Genomic DNA, 23,362 nt, shown 5'->3' on the forward strand with positions numbered 1-23,362 from the left:
TGTATTGATACTGATATGTCCTTTTGATGAGTCAGGAGTAGGATTAGCAAGCAGGAATGTAGTCACTGAAAGCATGAGTAATAAATATGACCTGTAACACAGGCTTAGCCAATGCCATAGTCACAGACTTTTTATGTATGGAAGTAATAATACCATTATTATAGATTTGAGAGTATAAGTATCTGTTGATTGGCAATTGACTATATTTTCATTTTTTATTTGTCTTGAGAAGATTTATACAAAAGCAAAAGTTTTATTCTCAGATAGTTATTATTTCAATAAGAGTTATAATTTTTTTACATTTTTATATACTGCAAGATAGTTGTCCACCTTATTTATGATATATTTGTCAAATGATAAAAGTTTTTTTGAGCAAGGAGTTGGTAGGGTGGGTGTGTCTTGCAGTGGCGGGTTATTGATCAGTCAGCCAGGACTAGCTCTGCTTGTGGTGTCTCGGCTGGCTGACACTCAGTTCACACCCAGGTTGGATTACGGGGCTGTGTCTGGAGGAGGAGTCTTGTAGAGGAGGTGAACAGTGCCTGTAGTTTAGCATTGGAAAGGGGCTTAAGCTTCAGGCAAGGGCGGGGCAGTAGGTGAAGGTGTTGTGGGTAATTTGTTTAATGAATTGTATTTGTAAATTTAGTTGTAGTCATACCAAACACACACACACACACACACACACACACACACACACACACACACACACACACACACACACACACACACACACATACATACATACATACATACATACATACATACATACATACATACATACGTACGTACTCCCCCCCTCCCCTTACACACAAAACTCACCCCACCACACAACCCCCCCCCCACACTAAAATCCCCCCCCCCCCCCATACACACATACACCTGTGCTTCACATACACCTGTGCCATGCATACACACACACACACACACACACACACACACACACACACACACACACACACACACACACACACACACACACACACACACACACACACACACACACACACACATACTGCTACATACACATACACACACACAAACCTGTGCTACATATGTGCCACACACACATCTACACACATGCCCTACACCCACACACGTGCTCTTCACCCACACACGTGCTACATGCACACTTGGATGTGTGCAGTTGAAGATGTGGGTGTAGCATGTTGTAAAGTAAAATAAAGGTGTGAGCATCCCATAGCTTATATAAAACTAAATCTTTCACCTGTTCATAAAGTCTGTCCATTATTATTTCTAAGATGACACTCATCATCTTAGAATTAATAATGGTCAGCAAAAAGCATTTGTGGTTTGGATTACAGTTTACAAATATGGCTTGTGTTTATAGTTATAATTATTAGTGTGAGTAGAATGATAAGAAGGATATTATGTACAAGGATATTATGTACATAGTATATGTAGCATATATCCATATATTTTTTATGTATGTAAAGCTAGAAAGAGAGGCATGGAAAGAGAAACATAGTAAGATGAAATATTCCTTTTTACTTACAGGAGTCTTGAAGGAAGTCTTGGATTTGCATGAATAGCCGTCTCATGCAAGTTTCAAGCTTTACCCTCAAGAAGTTAGAATACGCTTGAGCAGCTGTTTTTAGATTGCATAGAGAATAATAGAGCTGAAGCTGTCAACTAAGCTAATATAACTCAAGATGGAGGGAAACATCGTTGTGAAGGAAGTGCGGATCCTGGAGACTGCTGATGACATCCAGGATCGACGAGAGCAAGTGCTTTCTCGGTACTCTCAGTTCCGTTCGGATGCTCGCCTGAAGAGGGAAAAGCTTGAGGATTCTCGCAAGTTCCAGGTATAGTTAATTTGGTGAAGTTGTTTGATTAAACTTGTGTATTTCTTCTCATGGAAGTTAATATAATTGTGAAGATAATGTTAATTTTCGATGAGTTTAAGGTATAGGTATTTCTCATTGTTTTTGATAGTATATACATGTAATTTCTGTTACTTTTCACTTCACTGTAATTGTCCTTTTCCCCTTCTATGGATCTCCCTTCCCATTAACTTTATTTTTTGTATTTGTATTTCAGTACTTCAAACGTGATGCTGATGAACTGGAATCATGGATCCACGAGAAACTCCAGGCTGCTTCTGATGAGAGCTACAAGGATCCCACCAACCTTCAGGCTAAGATCCAGAAACACCAGGCCTTTGAGGCTGAGGTGGCTGCCCACTCCAATGCCATTGTGGTCTTGGACAACACTGGCTCAGAGATGATCAGTCACCAGCACTTTGCCTCGGATGTCATTAGGCAGAAGCTTGGTAAGTGTCTTGTGCTTGCGGTCGAGGCTAATAATATGTTTATATTTTTGTATGATGTTAATATTTTAAATTTTGTGATGATTGTATTTTGTGATTCTTAATTTCTTGAAGTTGGGAGTGATTGTATACAAGCTGTACTCACAGTGGATTTGTTTTATTGATTGTATTTACTTGTAAAAGGCTTTTAAGGCTTACTCACTAAGGGATTGTGTGCTAGGCCTATCTGGCCTCCCCTGTTCATTGAATTTTCTTGAAGGAAAGTTTATGTAGTTTTTATGTAGTTATTAATAACTTGAAAATAATTATAATAATATTAATAATGATAACAGTAATAGAAATCAAAACTTAATCTGAATCCAAAGAGTTTAAAGGAAGGGGATAGAAAGGTGAAATTAGGTAGGCTTAGCAACTGACTCGTTCGTGAATAAGCAGTCTTGATGCTACATTTTTGTAAAGAAAATTGATAAATCATACTGCATAGACTGCATGTACCCAGTTTTAAAAATATTCATTGCATTGTAACAGATGAGTTACACCGTCTGTGGGAGCTGCTCCTGAGGCGTCTAGCCGACAAGGGCATGAGACTCCAGCAGGCCCTGGTACTGGTGCAATTCCAGCGGCAGTGTGACGAAGTCATGTACTGGATCAATGATAAGGAGACGTTTGTAACCTCCGAGGAATTTGGCATCGACTTGGAGCATGTAGAAGTTCTCCAGCGCAAGTTTGATGAGTTCCAGAAGGACATGGCTGCCCAGGAATACAGGGTCACCGAGGTTAACACCTTGGCAGAAAAGCTGATTACTGAGGGCCACCCTGAAGTGGATGTCATCAACAAAAGGAAGAAAGACCTGAACGAGGCCTGGCAACGACTGCGTCAGTTTGCTCTCACCCGACAGGAGAAATTGTTTGGTGCCCATGAAATTCAGAGATTTAACAGGTAATGCAGTTATTGAATATGACAGAAGAGAAAGTATTATTTCTGTGATGCATGTTTATTAATACCTTTAGTAAAAATGGGTGGTATTATAAAATCCTTAGCTTTCCTTGAACAGATCTGAATTACAGTTTTGATCTATAGCAGATATGGTACTAATTGCATGTTATTTTTATTTATTGGTATTGATTCCATTTCATGTTATAAACAGTAATTTGATTAGGGAAGAAGAAAAGCTATGCTTTTAATGAAAATTATTTATCTAAAAAATGCATTTTATGTATAGATCATTAAATTTACTATTGCAAAAAATTCACAAGTGTAGTAGAGTGTAATGGATATAAACTCTATAACCTAAAGCTTGTGTTTTTCTATGCTTAAGATGGAAAATTAGATAGCAAGGAAATATGGAGTCCTTTGTAAAGGAAAAAAGTAGACTGGCATTGTATAATGAAAATTTGGAAGGAAGTCAAATTACAAGGAATTTAATTCTTTCCAGAATTAGTTTTGGATAACTGTAATTCTAATTAGCCCTGCAAATGAGTTCTATTAGTTTTAATTGCACACACACACACACACACACACACACACACACACACACACACACACACACACACACACACACACACACACACACACACACACACACACACACACACACACACAATGTATATATATATATGTATATGTATATATGTATATATATGTATACATATATATGTATACATATGTATATATATGTATACATATGTATAATATATATATGTATACATATGTGTATATATATGTATACATATAATGTATACATATGTGTATATATATGTATACATATATATATTATATATATATATATTATATATTATAATATTATATATTATTATTATATTATATATATATTATATATTATATATTATTATATATATATATATATATATATATATATATATATATATATATATATATATATATATATTATATATATTATAAATATATATATTACATATGTATATATGTATATATATAAAATTTATATATTTTTTTATTTTATTTCATGGTTTAATTTGTGATTTGTATATTTTTTTCTGTTGTGATGATGATAATGATGGTAATCATTGTTACTATTATTATTATTATTATTATTATTATTATTATTATTATTATTATTATTATTGATATTATTATTATTGATATTATTATTATTGATATTATTATCATTATAGGCTCTATTAGTACTACCACTATCATTAGTTCAGTTATTATTATTGATATTATTTATAGTTATAATCAAAAAGCTTATTTTATAATTTTTTCTTCTACTTTATCTTAATTTCTTTACTTTGCTTTACTCATAAGTAATGTGACATTCCAGAGATGCAGATGAAACCATTGCTTGGGTAGCTGAAAAGGATGTAGTATTGTCCTCTGATGACTATGGCCGTGACCTAGCATCTGTCCAAACCCTCCAGCGGAAGCATGAGGGTCTAGAACGTGACCTTGCTGCTCTGGAGGACAAGGTGTCCACCTTAGGGGAAGAAGCCACCCGCCTCTGTGGCATCCATACTGACCACGCTGAGCAGATCAAGGCTAAACTAGCAGAGATTGAGCATTCTTGGTCTACTTTGACTGCTAAGGCCCAGGAACGACGCAGGCGCCTGGATGATTCCTACTATCTGCATAGGTTCCTGTCTGACTTCCGTGACCTCATCTCATGGATCAATGACATGCGGGCAATCATCTCTGCAGATGAGCTGGCTAAGGATGTTGCTGGAGCTGAAGCTCTTCTCGAACGCCACCAAGAGCACAAGGGTGAAATTGATGCCCGTGAAGACAGCTTCAAGAGTACTCATGCAGCAGGTGAGATGCTGGTAGAAAAGGACCATCATGCTGCTACTGAGGTCAAAGAGAAGCTGAGCACCTTAACACAAGAAAAGGCTGCTCTCCTTGCCTTGTGGGAGGAGCGACGCATCCTGTATGAGCAGTGCATGGACCTGCAGCTCTTCTACAGGGACACTGAACAGGCTGACACCTGGATGGCCAAGCAAGAAGCTTTCCTGGAGAATGAGGACTTGGGAGATTCTATTGATTCTGTTGAAGCTCTGATCAAGAAGCATGAGGACTTTGAGAAGTCTCTTGCTGCTCAGGAGGAGAAGATTAAGGCTCTGGATGAATTTGCAACCAAGCTTATTGAGGGTCAGCACTATGCAGCTGATGATGTTGCTCAGAGGCGTGAACTGTTGCTTGAGCGGCGCACTGCTTTGCTGGAGATGTCTGCACGCCGCCGAGCAATGCTTGAGGATTCTTACCGACTGCAGCAGTTTGAGAGGGATTGTGATGAGACCAAGGGATGGATCAATGAGAAACTTAAGTTTGCTACAGATGACAGCTATTTGGATCCAACCAACTTGAATGGAAAAGTGCAGAAGCACCAAAACTTTGACCAGGAACTGAGTGCCAACAAGTCTCGTATTGAGGAAATCATATCAACTGGTAAAGAGCTCCTAGAAAGCAAGCACTATGCCAGTGAAAGGATTGGTAGTCGTATGGAGGAAATAGTTCAGCTCTGGACTTCACTTGAGGAAGCTACACGTAGCAAGGGCTCGAAGCTTGAGGAGGCTTCTCAACAGCAGCAATTCAACCGAGGAGTGGAGGATATTGAGCTCTGGCTTTCAGAGATTGAGGGCCAGCTTATGAGTGAAGATTATGGAAAAGACCTGACTGGAGTGCAAAATCTACTGAAGAAGCATGCCCTTCTGGAAGCAGATGTCAGCTCCCACCAAGACCGGATTGATGGGGTGCGCATTGCTGCAGATCAGTTTGTTGACCGCGGACATTTTGATGCTGAGAACATCAAGGCTAAGCAGCTAGCTCTGCAAGAGCGTTACAATGCTCTTCAGAAACCAATGGGTCTCCGCAAGGAACGACTCAAGGACTCTCTCCTTGTACAACAACTCTTTAGGGACATTGATGATGAAGAGGCCTGGATCAGGGAGAAAGAACCCATTGCAGCTTCCACCAACCGAGGTCGGGATCTGATTGGAGTCCAAAATCTTATCAAGAAGCACCAAGCTGTATTGGCTGAAATTAACAACCATGAACACCGCATCACTGCTGTTACTACATCTGGGGAAGAGATGATTGGAGATGGACATTTTGCAGGGGAAGAGATCAAGCAGAGGGTGAACACTCTAAGCCAGCACTGGGCACAGCTGAAGGAGCGTGCCAACCAACGTCGTCAGGATCTTGAGGATTCTCTTCAGGCACACCAGTACTTCGCTGATGCTAATGAAGCTGAATCTTGGATGAAGGAGAAAGAACCCATTGCTGCAGGTGGGGACTTTGGCAAAGATGAAGACTCAGCTGAGGCTCTGCTAAAGAAGCATGAGGCTCTCATGAGTGACCTGGAGGCCTTCAGCTCAACAATCACTGCCCTTGATGAACAGGCTGCAGCATGTCGCCAGCAGGAGGTCCCAGTTATGGACATCACTGGAAAGGAGTGTGTTGTGGCTCTCTATGACTACACTGAGAAATCTCCAAGGGAAGTTTCCATGAAGAAGAATGATGTGCTCACTCTTCTCAATGCAACCAACAAGGATTGGTGGAAGGTGGAAGTTAATGATCGCCAAGGCTTTGTGCCAGCTGCTTATGTCAAGAAGATTGACTCAGGCCTAACAGCCTCCCAGCAAAACCTGGCTGACAGCAATTCTATTGCTGCTCGCCAAAACCAGATCAAGGTGAGATTTTCTGTGTTTTGAGTGATATAAAAGGGAAATGTGTGAGAATGTCTCCTTTTTAAGGTTTATTCTTTGTCATATCACTTACTCTGAATTTTCAATTTCAGGCACAATATGAGAATCTGATGGCCATGGCTCGTGAACGCCAAAAGAAGCTAAGTGAGACTGTGCAGGCCTACGTGTTGGTGCGTGAAGCTGCGGAGTTGGCTCAGTGGATCAAGGACAAGGAGCAGCATGCCCAGATTGAGGATGTTGGCGAAGATCTTGAGCAGGTTGGGGAATGGATTATTATGCGACATACTTTGTGACATGAAACAGTATAATGCAATTGGAAACAAAGTAATAAGCCAATGGAAAATTTGTATGTGTATTAGTGTGTTCATTGGTATATGATTGTGTTTGAACACTTGGCTTTCCCCTCTCTACCTTTCTCTTCTCTACCTTTCCCCTTTCTTTCTTTCTATATCTTTCCCTCTTTGCTTTTTCTTTTCAGCAATTCCTTCTTTACCTTTTCTCTTCTCTCATTTTCTCTTTCTCTCTTTGTCTTTATCTTATTCCTCTTTCCCTTTCTCTCTTCCTTCTCCTACTTTCTTCTCTTTCTCTTTCCTCTCCCCTTCTCCCCTTTCTACCTTTCTCTTTCTCTCCTTCACCTCCTCCTCTTTCACTCCTCCTTTCTCTCCCTCTCATTCTCTCTTCCTCATTCTCTCTCTCTTCTCTCCTTCTCCTCTCTCTCTCCTCTCTCTCTCTCTCATCCCTCTTCTCTCTCTCCTCTCTCTCTCTCTCTCTCTCTTTTCTCTCTCTCTTTTCTCTCTCTCTCTCCTCTCTCCTTATCCTCTCTCTCTCCCTCTCTCTCTTCCTCTCTCCTCTTCTCTTCCTCTCTCCTCTCTCCTTCCCTCTCTCTCTCTCTCTCATCTCTATCCTCTCTCTCTCTATCCTCTCTCTCTCTATCCTCTCTCTCTCTATCCTCTCTCTCTCTATCCTCTCTCTCTTTCTCTCTCTCTCTCTCTCTCTCTCTCTCCTCTCCTCTTTTCTCTCTCCTCTCTTCTCTCTTCCCCTCTCTCTCTCTCTCTCTCTCTCTCTCTCTCTCCTCTTCTTCTCTCTCTCTCCTCTCTCTCTCCTCTCTCTCTCTCTCTCTCTCTCTCTCTCTCTCCTCTCTCTCCTCTCCCTCCTCTCTCTCTCTCCTCTCTCTCTCTCTCCTCTCTCTCTCTCTCTCTCTCTCTCTCTCTCTCTCTCTATCTCTCTCTCTCTATCCTCTCTCTCTCTCCTCTATCCTCCTCTCTCTCTCTATCCTCTCTCTCTCTCTATCCTCTCTATCTCTCTCTATCCTCTCTCTCTCTCTCTCTCTTCTCTCTCTCTCTCTCCTCTTCTCTCCTCTTCTCCTTCTCTCTCTCTCTCTCTCTCTCTCTCTCCTCTCTCTCTCTCTCTCTCTCTCTCTCTCTCTCTCTCTCTCTCTCTCTCTCTCTCTCTCTCTCTCTCTCTCTCTCTCTCTCTCTCTCTCTCTCTCTTCCTCTCTCTCTCTCTCTCTCTCTCTATCCTCTCTCTCTCTCTCTCTCTCTCTATCCTCTCTCTCTCTCTATCCTCTCTCTTTATCCTCTCTCTCTCTCTATCCTCTCTCTCTCTCTCTTTTTTGACAAAGATGCATAGATACATGAAATATATTTATTGTTCTTCTCAGGTTGAAGTACTGCAGAAGAAGTTTGATGACTTCAAAACTGACTTGCAAGCCAATGAGGTTCGCCTTGCTGAGATGAATGAGATTGCAATGCAGCTGATGAGTCTTGGCCAGACAGAAGCTGCTCTTAAGATCCAGACTCAGATTGAGGAGCTCAACACTAAATGGAATTCACTTCAGCAAATGGCACAGGTTTGTTTCTGGGAAGGACCCCAAACATCTAATAAGATTTTGCAGTTGCCATATCTGCATAGTGTGAAACTGTTTTTATCTAACTTTTGATATAGTGCAATAACTGTAATGTAATTTTTAGGAGCGTCAGTTCCAACTTGGATCAGCTCATGAAGTGCAGCGATTCCATCGTGATGTGGATGAAACCAAGGATTGGATTCAGGAGAAGGATGAAGCTTTGAACAATGATGATTGTGGCAAAGACTTGCGCTCTGTACAAGCTCTGCAGCGAAAACATGAAGGTTTGTTTTACTGCAGATGAAATGAATGAGAAAATAAATCATTATGATAGTGCCTTTGTGTTGTCAGTAAACAAAAGCTTCCACTAAGTATGCCACACTTTCAGGTCTGGAACGTGATCTTGCTGCCCTTGGCGACAAAATCCGCCAGTTGGATGAGACTGCCAACCGACTCATGCAGACCCATCCTGATGCTGCTGACACCATCTATGGAAAGCAGAGGGAGATCAATGAGCTCTGGACTCAGTTAACTGCAAAGGTATACTGCTTGGAGTTTTGCGTTCTTTCGTTGTTTAAGTTCAGCTCTTCCTGAGTTCCTGGTTATTTTAATTTGATCATATATCTGATATTATCTGATATTTACTAAGCTTTAGCCATATTATTTTTCTTTGTTTTCTTTGTAATAATTTGAAAATATATATTGCTGACTAATCCAAAAATTTTCCAGGCCAATGCCCGCAAGGAGAAGCTCTTGGACTCTTATGACCTGCAGCGCTTCCTCAGTGACTACCGTGATCTGAGCTCCTGGATTGCTTCCATGATGGGTCTTGTCAGCTCTGATGAGCTGGCTACAGATGTGACTGGTGCTGAAGCCCTTCTGGAGAGACATCAGGTAGAGTGACACTTTTGCTATGGTTTGTGGCGTGCCTATACATATTGGTCAGGGCATCTGTCTGTTGTAGGGGAGATGCACATATTGTTATTTGTCTCAAATCTGGTGGTGTAGCTTTAGATTGTTAAATTCTTGTGCAACTCTCAAGCCAGATCGGATGCCACTGTCCAATATTTCCCTCGTAATACTAAGCCCTCAAGTTTGTTGTTTGTTTATTTAATTGATGTTCCCTTTAGATAATGAGATTGTACATGGAAGATTGACTACATCAGTGCAGTTTTGAGTTGTAAATATTAGTAGGGGAAAAATTAACAACTAGTTCTAAATGAGTAGGGAGTGATTAAACTATTTACAGGTGGAAGGACAAGTTCAAAAGACGGCCACGTGATCAAATTGTAAAATAATTATAGCTGTAGAGTGGGGGTTCCTAGCAAAGTAATCAGTATCCTCACTCCCATAGTTATTAAAACCTCATTGGCCATGTGTGTTCTATCTAATATTTTAAAAAGGATCATGAGTTCAGGTTCTTTTAAACATTGACATCATTACAAACTTTCTCATTCTCCTTTTATATAAAAAAGTAACTGTGAGGAATCCTTGTCTTCTAACATATTTAAACTAGTTAAGTGAATAGCTTAAGTGACTCTACCAGTGGTAACAAGTCACCTTCCTTTTCTAGAACTTCCGTGCCGAGTTTGACTCTCGCTATGGTATCCCTCAGGTATTGAGTTGTGTCGTAGGTTGTCTAGCGCACTCTACTGACTGCTGTGTTCTCTCCTTTGAGTGTTTATTGGGCCATGGGCAGTGCTCTAGTTATGTATTAGATGCTGGGTACTAATGACTTCAGCCTGTGTTTGGCCACATATGTAGATTATTACTGTAGGAGGGCATTTACTGTTGCTTGAAGATTTTCTCCTTTTTTATTTATTGATTTATTTTTATCTCATGTCATCTTGTGAATTAAGCATCAGTCAGTGCCCTTCTCTTCAATTTTTTCTGTAAATGTAACTGATAATAGCATGGGTACTATTTTGGAAGTCATATGTCCATTTTGCACTGTAAGAGTGGTAGGAGCTCTTGCTGTTAACAAGTAAGGTAATTATGTCATACCTGTTCAGGACAAGCTGAACACAGAGAATGTTTGGAGCAGAATCAGACTAAAAGCAACAGTGTTCAGAGACACAATTAGGAGCCAATATCCATTTGGTTGTTAAGGTGGTAGGACATCCTATACAATATACATACGTCTTGTTCATAATGATTGTTAATGTGTGTGTAGTATGCCATTACTAATATTAGTTTTTAACCCATTTTAAGCAGCTGTATTACTTGATAGATAGGATATAAGTTACATATTTTATATATTTTTTGAAGAGATCTGTTTGATCTTCAGAAAAATTCCTGATGAAATACACTTAAAGATGGAAGATGTTAATGCTAGTATCTATGCATCAGTAATCATCCACACAACTCTACACGTATGGGTACCTGTACATGTATTTCTCACACTTTAACATTCACTATAAGTAATTTGAAGCCAACACACATCTTTAATATGACTAATGAGAAATTATTTTGGTGGGAATACTGGATGAGAGGAAATTGTGGTGAATTTCCTGTTTCAGAAATACTTTCTGTTTTTTATTTGTATGCCTCTATTTTTTCAGCTTTTAGCCCTAACAAATGGCTCTAGAGATGGCTATGATAGCAGCTTTGATAGCATTGTTCTAATTGACCTAACAAAATGTGTGACGACGTAGATAGAGAAGATAGTTAGCTAAACTAATCAGTGATTGAGACTTCTGAAACTGATGAACATGTCTTGTTCTGTGACGAGCTTGATGGAGTGTGTGAGATGATAATTTGACTTGAACTACACCAGAAAAGTCATACTTCATCTTGATGATGTGGAGCAAGTTTTCACACACCTACATCTGGGCATTATCTGTGGATGTGATTCTGTAGAGCTGGAATGTTTTTAAGAACTGGAATATTATTGCAGTCTTTTTATGGGAATGTAATATTGATAATATTGATGATAGGAATAATGATAGGAGTAATAACAATGATAAGAAAAGTGACAGGTGAAATGAATAATAATTTTTATTTAACCCTGTCATTATAAGAATGGCAGATAGCAAATTTCTGTTGTTTTACAAATGTTTTGCACTAGCAATTCTCTTGGTACTTAGTCTTATTACTGACCTGATGAATAGGTGGAACTTACTGAAAGGGCTGATATTGCCGATGCTAATAAAAGAATGATATCTGAATTAGATTTGGACAGCAAGAGTGATTATATATGGTGCAGATTTAATGGATGTGTTCATTTAATATTGAGGATCACAAAACTTTGTTCAGCAATACTCAACATTTGGACACACTGCAGGTTGTTAATTTATAAGATTGACTTCACATCAACACCTGGGCACAGAGAAGCACCAAGCACTGTAATTCTTTCTCATTTAAGACATAGTATCTGTTATTTAACACATTCCCAAGCACAGTTGAGCACAGACCATTCAGAATTTTGTTGCATGGAAAAATTGTGTAATATAAGTTAGTTAATAATTGCAAAATTAAGGGCAGTTAATTTTACATATGTGCCAATTTTTTATTGAAAAAGAAAAGTAAATGATAATGAAAAAAGGAAGAAACCATCTTGATATAATATCATTTAAACATGTTCAGAATATTTAGTCTATAAGTTGTCAACCAGTTGTTAAGTTAATTTTTAAAATCTGATAATGAATATCTTTTTAGTGACAAAGTAGTATGAATAATGTCTTATACAGTATGCAATTTTTCCAATATATGATCACATTAAATTCCAGATCAGGAAAAAACCATATTGCCAAAATATGAATATTAAGAATTTGAAAAGCATGAACATAACAGAATAGACAGTTTTGTTTCAAAAGAATAACCTGGTGTGCATTATGTAGCTTTTTTATATAATTCTTTTTATTTCTTTATTCTCTATTAACAGAGAATATGAAAATTTCCATTATATTTTTTTAATAACACCAAAATGGGGCAGTGACCATGCAGATATGACCATCTTTCTTTTAAGGAACATATTGCTCATTGACCATGATATTAACCTCCTCCTGTTGGGTTTCAGGAACACCGCACAGAAATTGATGCCAGGGCTGGGACCTTCCAGGCTTTTGAGCTCTTTGGTCATCAGCTCTTGCAGTCAGGCCACTTTGCCTCTGCTGAAGTTCAGGAGAAGCTGGATGCCATGAATGAAGCTCGGCAGGAACTGGAAAGGTAAGTTTTGACTATTTGGTTGGTTTTTAACCCTTTCCTGACGGGTAGTATTCATAGTGGCCCGGGCCTCGCTGTTGGGGGCTTATATCGTCGCCCTAGCATGCGCAACCACTCATGCCAAATACCAGCATCCCATGCTGTTTCTTCGTAATACTATGAGCATATGGTGTATTTTCAGTTTTCATTATTTTCTAAAGTCTCTACTTGCCATATTTCCTGATAAATCGAGACTGAAGGATATTTTTGTTGTTATATAGACTCCATAGTTGATCATTATTCAGTCTATAGTCTGAATAAAATAAGCAGTGTGTGGCATCATGGAGTTTTTTGTTTTTGTTTTTTGTTTTTTTTTTGCATATTAAAAATGAGAAAGTGTTAAAAACGACTTAATCACACTTTCTGTGGCAGAAAAATAATATTTTGCCGTGATTGTAAAAAAAAAAAACTCCTGGCATGTCCATACTTACACCATGGCATGTACATACATGCCCCCGGCAGATAGTCCCGCCATGCCATGGCATGTGCGTACATGCCACCCGTCGGCAAAGGGTTAAGAAGAGGCAGTTGTTAGAACCTCCTACAAAACTCCCAAATTAGTTTATGTAGACATTGAACATTGTCATTATTGCATTGTAATTATTGTATATTGTATTATCTACACTTCTGTTGACATTTTATGAATCTGATAAATTAAGTTTGCACATCAGGCAAACATATGTTACTGTATAACTAACTGTTTTGTTGTGATCAAAATGTGTTCTTTATCTTAACTGTTGTACATTTCTTTTAATTAGGGCTTGGATTGCACGCCGCATGAAGTTGGACCAGTGTTTGGAATTGCAGCTGTTCTACCGTGACTGTGAACAAGCAGAAAACTGGATGTCATCTAGGGAAGCCTTCCTATCCTCTGATGAAGCTGATGCCAAGTCAGACAATGTTGAAGCTCTTATCAAGAAGCACGAGGACTTTGATAAGGCGATCAATGCACAAGAAGAGAAGATCGCTGCACTCAACCTCTTTGCTGATCAGTTGGTTGCTGCTGAACATTATGCCAGCAAGGATATTGGTGATAAGAGAAGCCAGGTGTTGGAACGCTGGCAGCATCTCAAGGAAGCCCTGATTGAGAAACGCTCTAAGCTTGGTGAGTCACAGACTCTCCAACAGTTCTCTCGTGATGCTGATGAAATTGAAAACTGGATTGCTGAAAAGCTCCAGGTTGCCACAGAGGAAAGCTTCAAGGATCCTGCAAACATCCAATCAAAGCACCAGAAACATCAGGCATTTGAGGCTGAGTTGGCTGCCAATGCTGACAGGATCCAAGCTGTTCTTGCTATGGGTCAGAATCTCATTGACAAACACCAGTGTGCAGGATCAGAAGAGGCTGTGCAGCAAAGGCTGGAATCCATCTCCGAGCAGTGGGACTTCTTGACTCAGAAGTCGGCTGAAAAGTCCCTGAAGCTCAAGGAAGCTAACAAGCAGCGCACATTCATTGCTGCTGTCAAGGACTTGGACTTCTGGCTTGGTGAGGTGGAATCTCTCCTTACCAATGAGGATGTTGGCAAAGATCTTGCTAGTGTTCAGAATCTGATGAAGAAACATCAGCTGGTTGAGGCTGACATCCAGGCTCATGAAGATCGCATTAATGACATGAATGGACAGGCTGATTCCCTTGTGGAAAGTGGTCAGTTTGACACTGCCAACATTCAGGAGAAGCGCCAGAGCATCAATGAACGATATGAGCGCATCAAGAATCTGGCTGCTCATCGTCAGTCACGCCTGAATGAGGCCCTCACCCTCCACCAATTCTTCCGTGACATTGCAGATGAAGAATCCTGGATTAAGGAAAAGAAACTGCTTGTGGCATCAGAGGACTATGGTCGTGACCTCACTGGTGTCCAGAACCTACGCAAGAAACACAAGCGTCTCGAAGCTGAGCTAGCATCTCACGAACCTGCCATCCAATCAGTGCAGGAGGCTGGTGAGAAACTGATGGGCGTCTCAAATGTTGGTGTTTCCGAAATTGAATCCCGCCTGCAGCAGCTGTCTGAGACTTGGTCCCAGCTGAAGGCAATGGCTGACCAAAGAGGCCAGAAATTGGACCAGTCTCTCATTTACCAGCAGTTCTTGGCCAAGGTGGAAGAGGAAGAGGCTTGGATAAGTGAGAAGACCCAGCTACTCTCTGTCCCTGATTATGGTGATAACATGGCTGCTGCACAGGGACTCCTGAAGAAGCATGATGCTTTTGAGACCGACTTTGCTGTGCATCGTGACCGTTGCAATGATGTGTGTGAGGCTGGTTCAAAGCTGGTAGGAGAAGGTAATCACCATGCTGAATCCATCAAGCAGAGGTGCCAGCAGTTAAAGGACAAGCTGGAGGCCCTCAGTGGCATTGCTGCACGAAGGAAGAGCAAGTTGGCCGATAGCCTGGCTTATTTGCAGTTCATCTGGAAGGCTGATGTTGTCGAGTCTTGGATTGCTGACAAGGAGAGCCATGTTAAGTCTGAGGAGTTTGGACGAGATCTCTCTACTGTCCAGACTCTCCTTACAAAACAGGAGACATTTGATGCTGGTAAGTATTATTAGTTGTAAATATACAGCATGATAAATTAGTGATGGAACATTGCTCTAAAGGATTGAACCATTACTAATTTGAAGGTAAATTTCATACATTTGCTTAAAGTTTATTTCCATGTTATGCCATCATTATGTTTATCCCATTTCAGGTTTGGCTGCTTTTGAAAATGAGGGCATCCAGAATATCACTGCCCTCAAAGATCAGCTGGTGTCTGGTAACCATGAGCAGTCTGAATCCATCATTAAACGCCATGGTGATGTGATTGCACGCTGGAAGAAGCTTCTTGACGACTCTCTCGACCGCAAGAAGAAACTGCAAGTCATGCAGGTGAAATACATTCACTTTTATATATTTTCAGTCTGTCATTGATATTTCACAATTTTATGCCTGCATGTAAAAAGATTGCTAATAATTGTCTTTCTTTTCATTTCCCATTAACAGGAGCGGTTCCGACAAATCGAGGAGCTGTACCTCTTCTTTGCCAAGAAGGCATCTGCTTTCAACTCTTGGTTTGAGAATGCTGAAGAAGATCTCACTGATCCTGTGCGTTGCAATAGGTACGAGTGTAGATTCTTTAGATTTTCTTGCCAATTTTCAGTGAAGATAGTAAACTGTAGTCTATCTGGTACACCGAGTTGAGTGTACAGAAATCAACAAAAATATACTTTCACTTGTGTTCTTTATCTTTAGTAACTGGGTAAAAAGACTCTTTACATTTGCACTTAGCTATACATTTTATTAACAGCATTGAAGAGATTCGGGCACTGCGTGAAGCACATGCCCAGTTCCAGGCTTCTCTGTCTTCAGCCCAGGCTGACTTTGAGGCCCTGGCTGCCCTAGACCAGCAGATTAAGAGCTACAATGTGGGACCAAATCCTTACACTTGGTTCACCATGGAAGCCCTGGAAGACACCTGGCGTAACCTGCAGAAGATCATCAAGGTAATCTTTGTTGCTTAGAATATGAGGAAAGATCATTGCCAAGTCTGTAACTTGACTTCGCATTTCTGTTCATACATTTAGCTTAATACAAAGACTAAAGAATAGTAGGGTGATATTTCCATGTAGCCTCAAAATTCAGAAATGATGCTTTGAAATTTCTTAAAATATGGGGATGCTTATATGTAATTATGCAACAGGAACGAGACATGGAACTCGCCAAGGAAGCACAAAGACAAGAAGAGAACGACAAACTACGAAAGGAATTTGCCAAGCATGCCAATGCTTTCCACCAGCTGTTGACAGATACCAGGTAAAGGCCTGTTGCTTAGATTTATTATTAGGTGTTGTTGTTATGAAAAAAATTTATAAGAATTTCCTGATAACGTTAACATACAAGATCATACAGAATAGGGCACACTATTTTTGTTTGTGTTTGTAACTGTATTTCAACTTTTTATGTAAATATATTTGGGTGTTTGTGTATATATATATCTTCATGAATTATGTAGAATTCGCAAGCTTTGGAAAATTTGCTAAAGATGTGTTTTGTCCAAGTCAAATGACTCCCAAGATGTGCTTCAAATGTCTCTTGTTATGAGCTTATGGTGGTGGTGGTGGCACTGATGACAGCAGGTGATGTGGCGCTGAGCTCACATGGAGACCGTGGGGCTGACCCATTTTGTTTTTTTACTTCTAAACAGGTTTAGTCTGCTGGGCTTCTCCCTTATCGGCTATGATGAGAGGTCAATATCGTGCACTATTGCATGGGCTTGGTTATGGCTTGAAATTAACCACTGATTTGTAGAAAGTTGTCTTATGCCAAAAGCAACTCCTTTGTATTAAACATCTCTTGAGATGTTTTGGGTACATTTTCAGTAAAATTGGTTATTTACTATTGCCCCTCAAGCTGTTCAGTTGATTTGTTTTTTGGCAAAAGGCAACTATATTATTAATTTGTGAATTTTACACATCTCTTACTTGAAATTCATAGTTTCTTTTATCCTCTGACAGTATTAGATTGCAAATGAATGACTTTTTTCTATAAATTTGAGACTGTCTTATGATAAAGGAAATGTCTAGAACACATTTACACTTATGCTGTTATGGTGCGTCATTTGTTTGATTATTTTCCCCTACATTTTTTATTTTATTATTATTATTTTTTTTAAGCTGTGCTCTCAGTATGATTAGTTTATTATATATGGATGTCATTTTCCCTGTAATATTGTATATTTTATTTAAAAGAAATTTGTTTTTTGAAGGATTTACTTATATTGATTTATCTAGCTTTCTTAACAACTGTTAATTTTGATTTCTAATTTTGATTGGTTGTGGAAATATTTCATTGCTAATTTATACATTTAAAACAACAGGCAACATTTTTGGACTAAACAGAGTGTGACCAACACATTCACAATAGCTTACAGCTGTGCACAGTCAACATTAATTTTAGTTTTAAGATTAACCATCTAACCTTGCACTTTTTCTCCAGGGTAACATATCACTAAAGATCGACTGGGATATGAGCCGATTATATAACACTTGTTCGGGGGCCAGGCTTCAGAAATCATTGTCATATTAACACAATACACCAGACAGTGACTGAATGAATAATTGTAATGGCAAATGCTTAATGCTGCCTTTTATTATTATTATTTATTATATGCATAATAGATGTTTAATTTCTGTGGAGGTAGATTAGTGGCAATATATGTAATATATCTTTTTATTTGACAGATTTCACTAATTTTTTTTCTTTTAGTTTTCTTTGTGTACAGTTGCCTAATAATTGTTTTAAGTAATACGAACATATGAGAAGAGCTATAGGGTTGGTGCTATCATATTTCTATTTGGAAGTTTTGAGAATTTTAACAATATTGTTTGCTTTTTCATTTATTCATACATATGCGTTTGTGCGTGTTTTTATATATGTGTGTGAGTGTGTGTGTGTGTGTGTGTGTGTGTGTGTGTGTGTGTGTGTGTGTGTGTGTGTGTGTGTGTGTGTGTGTGTGTGTGTGTGTGTGTGTGTGTGTGTGTGTGTGTGTGTGTGTGTGTGTGTGTGTGTGAGTGTGTGAGTGTGTGAGTGTGTATGTGTATATGCATATGCATATTTATATGTAAATGTATGTATCTATATGTATATATATATTATGTATTTATATATGTATATATATGGATATACGTATATATGTGTGTCTATTTGTATACATATATGAATGTGTATATGTGTATATGTGTATATGTATATATGTATATATGTATATATGTATATATGTGTATGAGTATATATATATATATATATATATATATATATATATATATATATATATATATATATATATATATTTATATGTATATGTGTATATATATGTATTTTTATATATATGTATATGTGTGTGTATATATATGTGTGTATATATATGTGTGTATATATATGTGTGTATATATATAATATATATTTATATGTATATGTGTATATATATGTATTTTTATATATATGTATATGTGTGTGTGTGTGTGTGTGTGTTTTATGTATATGTGTCTATTATGCTAGCAGCATAGTTATTTCACCTTAGGTTATTTTTGTTATTTTATTTTTATTTTTACTTGTACTCAGTCAGTGTATATAGTGTTTGTATGCTAATTCACAGATTTCTATGTTACATTAGTGAAGATATAATTACAGAATGATTTTGGTAGATAGAACAAGAATTTAGAATTTTTAGCAAATGAGAGGTTAATGCAAACAAGATCTTCAGGAAACACCACATTTATTTTCCTTTTGTGACTGTTATTAACTGTAGGGTGTATTTCTCTTAGGTCATCGATGATGGAGGGCTCAGGCACACTGGAGCAGCAGCTTGAAGCCACACGACAGAAAGCAGCCGAGGTACGAGCTAGGCGTGCGGACCTGAAGAAGATTGAGGACCTGGGACAGATTCTGGAAGAGCATCTGATTCTCGACAATCGATACACAGAACACAGGTATGTAGTTGCGAGGCCTTGAGTCGCTTGCTAAAGAGGAAAGTGAAGAATTGTACTAAGGGACAGGAGGCAAGGGTCATTGTTTGGGTGAAAAAGAATCATTAATTTGAAACTGAATAAGTGTATAGATTCATTATTCTTCATTGAGGATCAGGTAATTTTGCCCAGGAAGGCAATTCTAGCTGGCATTGGCATCAGATTAGTATAGCAAATAAAATAATTTACGTAATTGTTTGCATAGTGTAAGGGATCAAAGAACTCTTACAGCAACTCTTACATCAAACTACCACTTTTCAGCACGGTGGGCTTGGCGCAGCAGTGGGATCAGTTGGACCAGCTTGGAATGCGAATGCAGCACAACTTGGAACAACAGATCCAAGCTCGAAACCAGTCGGGTGTGTCAGAAGATGCCCTCAAGGAGTTCAGCATGATGTTCAAGCACTTCGACAAGGAGAAGACCGGTCGCTTGAACCATGCCGAGTTCAAATCCTGTCTACGTGCTTTAGGTTACGATCTACCCATGGTTGAAGAAGGGCAGAGTGATCCTGAGTTTGAGGCCATCCTGGATGTTGTGGATCCAAACAGGGATGGCTTTGTCTCCCTGCAGGAGTACATGGCCTTCATGATCTCTAAAGAAACAGAGAATGTCCACAGCTCCGAGGAGATTGAAAATGCCTTCCGTGCCATTGCGGCAGGAGACCGCCCCTATGTGTTACGGGAAGAACTATACCAGGTAAGCTCATCAAATTTTATTTCTTGTTTTGAGATTTTAAAGGAAATGAAATGACAAATGTTTTTTAATTACTGGATTAGCGTAAGTCAAAAAGACAGGTAGCATATGAAATGTTGCCCAGTGCTGCTTTGATAATAATCTGATTACTAATTGTCATAGAAAATATAGTAGGTATCATATTTATAAAAGAAACTACACTTCTGGTGTTATGAATTCATAGATGTATATGAATATATATAATATAATATATATATAATTTTCTCTTCTCTCTTTAGAACCTCACCAAAGAAATGGCGGACTATTGCGTCGGTCGCATGAAACCATATGTCGACCCCAAAAGCAATCTGGCGGTTCCTGGAGCCCTGGACTACATCGAGTTCACACGCACTCTGTTCTCGCAGTAGCTTGCAACACTGAGAGCTTTATCCTGTTTTTTCTAGGTTATTCAAGAGATGCTATTTTAAAGACCATAGTCACAGTCATAAATAATATATGTGTGCACATGATAATGCATTTAGATTCCAGTACTTTTGGCAGTTAGCTTAACAGTGATCAAAATTGTGATTTGGCTTCTCACTGCAAAAGCTTTGGTAAGCTATGGCAGCTAAGCTACCATCTATAGGTGAGGTTGTGAATGAGCTACTCATAGCCAAAATTTGACACTTGTCTCCTTTTATTTTCTTCACTTTCACCTATGCAACTATCAAAACAAGAGGCTGGTCCCATCATTAACAGGCTCGCGGTAGTTATGACGAGGTCTGCATAACAGCTGTGTAGAGTCATGGTGTCTGTAAACTGCTGCCCTTGCCATGCTCAGTGTCCCCACAGTTTACTCTTGGCTTACCGTAGTGCACAGTTCTATTCCTAAAGTGTGTAGGAAAAAGTTGCACCTACAGTTTGGCTTATTTTTTTTTGGCTCCGTAATCTTAAGAGTATAGGGATGTGTTGCCCTTTTGAAAGTCTAGTAGAGAGTTTTACCATCTGGAGCTTCCGATAGAGACGGCTTTTTAAAATTGGAAGCACCTCTCCCTACTAGGATGCGAGGGTACACCTTTTAAAGTGGCTTGGTGATCAATAAAAGACACAGGGGTTTTAACACCTGGAATTGCCAGACTGACAGCTATTTACTGTGCTAGTTCCTCTCCTGTGTCTTTTAGTGAGACCACCTGGATTTTTAAAAAAGTAAATTCATTACTGAAATTTTAAAGATGTGCATATATAAGAACAGAGAGCTGAGCAGTAGCAAGTGGGCATTAGTGGTGTTGGTGCTTTTAAAACTTACTGGGGCTTCTTTGATTTCCATAGTATTATAATGATTGGGGCCAGATATTCTTCTCCAAAAGTCATACATTTTCCTCTTTAATGTAATAAAAGCTTGTGCAGTTATCTGTTGTTTTCTTTATCCCTTGGCTGTAGGGCAAAGGAAAAGTGAAAATATAAAGAAAAATGAAAATAAGTAATGTAATATCTATACTGTATACAAACAAACATTTGCATGTATGGTATAAATTAAATGGGTAAATATATAGTTCTTTAAAATGCCCATAAGAGCTGGCGTATGAAAAGCAGAAAAAGTAAAAACAATAGTCCCTTGCCCATTGTTGTAATGGGGTTTAGGAGACAGACTGAGGCCCAATGCTGGAGATCTACCCTACCTTTGCCTTCAGCCTGCGTCTCAACAATTTTTGCTTGGTCTTTTCTTCCCCTTTCCTTTTCTTATATTCCCCAGCCCTCCCCCTGTCCACTTCCTAAGGTGCAAGAACCGTGTTGAAAGGCTGACTGCCAGTCATGAGCGGCCTAGGGGACCCATGGACACGGTATTTCCATGGTTAATTATCTAGCCCTTACCCCTCATGGGAACCCTGAGGGGTGGACCTATTAACTTCCCCGCATATTTAAGGCTTATTATGGCCAGTAATGAAGATTTTGTACCCGTAATAGGGGCACTGAGACTTGCCCTTTTATCAGCTAGGCTCTCTAACTCGAACTCCTGTGTTAGCACATTCATTTTTCTTTTAACCCCCCCCCCAATCCCTTGCCCGTTGTTGTCGTGGGGGGGCTTAGGAGGCAGAGACTGGGACCCAATGATGGGGAACCCCCCAACCTGGGACTCAGCCCTCGACTCAACTAATTTTGCATGGTCTTTATTTTCTTCCCACTTTTCGTTTCTATCCCTTCACCAAACCCTTCTGCTATCCACCTCCTAAGGTGTGAGAGCCGTGCTGAAAGGATGAAAAGGCTGACTTTGTGCCAGTCCTGAACGGCTGAGGAGCCATGGGCACGGTATTCCCTGATTTTTATCTAGCCCTTACCCCTCAAGGGACCCTGAGGGGTGGACTGTTTTTATCCCCAACATAATCCAGGCTTACCATGGCCAGTAATGAAAACTTATCTCCACTATTAGGGCAATGAGGCTTGCCCCTTTATCAAATAGCCCCAACGATGTAAACCCACCCGATTCCCTGACCCAGGCTCTCCTTTGACCACGGCTCCGAACACTGCAACAACTACCCCCTCATCAATGCCTACTAGTACAGTAGCCAACAACCAATCCTTAAGGAACATTTCCACTCTCCCAGCACGCTCAACTTCATCACCTCTACCCCCACAACCTCCAACATCAACCACCCCATCCTCCCTTATTAATACCTTACAGCCTTATTGCCCATAACACTACCCCCCTCAACACTACTCCATCGTCACGCACCCGCCCTTCGACTCCCCCCTATCACTACAACAATATTGAATACCCTCTTCAGCGCAGCCAAATGGGACCGATTTTTCGTGATCTCTCCCACAGCTCCCTACTCTGACAACACCCTTCTTTTCCCAAACAATGTCTCCAAAAACAAGTAGGTAAAGTCTCTTTCCGTAGCCGACCCGACCGTCCCGTCTTGTCACAGTAACATCCGAAAACCAAGCTATAGCATTAACAAAACTAACAGACATATATGGTAACCCCATCCTTGCAGAACCCCATCCAACCCTCAATACTTGCACCGGAACAGTTTCAATCTCCCCAGCAAATTGCCCAATCTATGACAAAGATTGGTCAGATTGTGGAGAAGACCTACGTGCCTGTCTCACAGACTATGATGCACGTCAGTACAATGCTACTCCATTCCCCCCAGAGGTAATCGAAAGAAAA

The 23,362-nt window shown here is 39.6% G+C and overlaps 1 protein-coding gene across 5 annotated transcripts in view; it reads left to right on the forward strand.

Annotated features, from left to right (window-relative positions):
* The window catches only part of LOC119593718 (spectrin alpha chain-like), a 25,565-nt gene extending 3,965 nt beyond the window's left edge, over nt 1-21,600 (forward strand). Inside the window, exons 1-21 of one of the 5 annotated variants that reach the window (XM_037942701.1) lie at nt 510-528; nt 1,513-1,820; nt 2,056-2,287; nt 2,813-3,224; nt 4,591-6,952; nt 7,060-7,224; nt 8,628-8,816; nt 8,938-9,097; nt 9,202-9,353; nt 9,543-9,707; nt 10,387-10,428; nt 12,832-12,980; nt 13,775-15,549; nt 15,704-15,882; nt 15,997-16,112; nt 16,301-16,496; nt 16,694-16,806; nt 17,198-17,239; nt 19,317-19,481; nt 19,779-20,214; nt 20,490-21,600. In XM_037942701.1, the coding sequence (XP_037798629.1) occupies nt 1,668-1,820; nt 2,056-2,287; nt 2,813-3,224; nt 4,591-6,952; nt 7,060-7,224; nt 8,628-8,816; nt 8,938-9,097; nt 9,202-9,353; nt 9,543-9,707; nt 10,387-10,428; nt 12,832-12,980; nt 13,775-15,549; nt 15,704-15,882; nt 15,997-16,112; nt 16,301-16,496; nt 16,694-16,806; nt 17,198-17,239; nt 19,317-19,481; nt 19,779-20,214; nt 20,490-20,618 (7,332 nt within the window). In that variant the 5' untranslated portion in view covers nt 510-528; nt 1,513-1,667 and the 3' untranslated portion in view covers nt 20,619-21,600. Of the gene's footprint in view, nt 1-414; nt 529-1,512; nt 1,821-2,055; nt 2,288-2,812; nt 3,225-4,590; nt 6,953-7,059; nt 7,225-8,627; nt 8,817-8,937; nt 9,098-9,201; nt 9,354-9,542; nt 9,708-10,386; nt 10,429-12,831; nt 12,981-13,774; nt 15,550-15,703; nt 15,883-15,996; nt 16,113-16,300; nt 16,497-16,693; nt 16,807-17,197; nt 17,240-19,316; nt 19,482-19,778; nt 20,215-20,489 lie in introns of those variants that run through there. The other 4 variants (XM_037942694.1, XM_037942710.1, XM_037942721.1 and 1 more) reach the window with 4 other exon arrangements.
* Nucleotides 21,601-23,362: the final 1,762 nt, after the last annotated feature.

This window comes from Penaeus monodon, chromosome 3 (genome assembly GCF_015228065.2).
Source record: "Penaeus monodon isolate SGIC_2016 chromosome 3, NSTDA_Pmon_1, whole genome shotgun sequence".
In the NCBI taxonomy this organism is placed as follows: Eukaryota; Metazoa; Arthropoda; class Malacostraca; order Decapoda; family Penaeidae; genus Penaeus; species Penaeus monodon.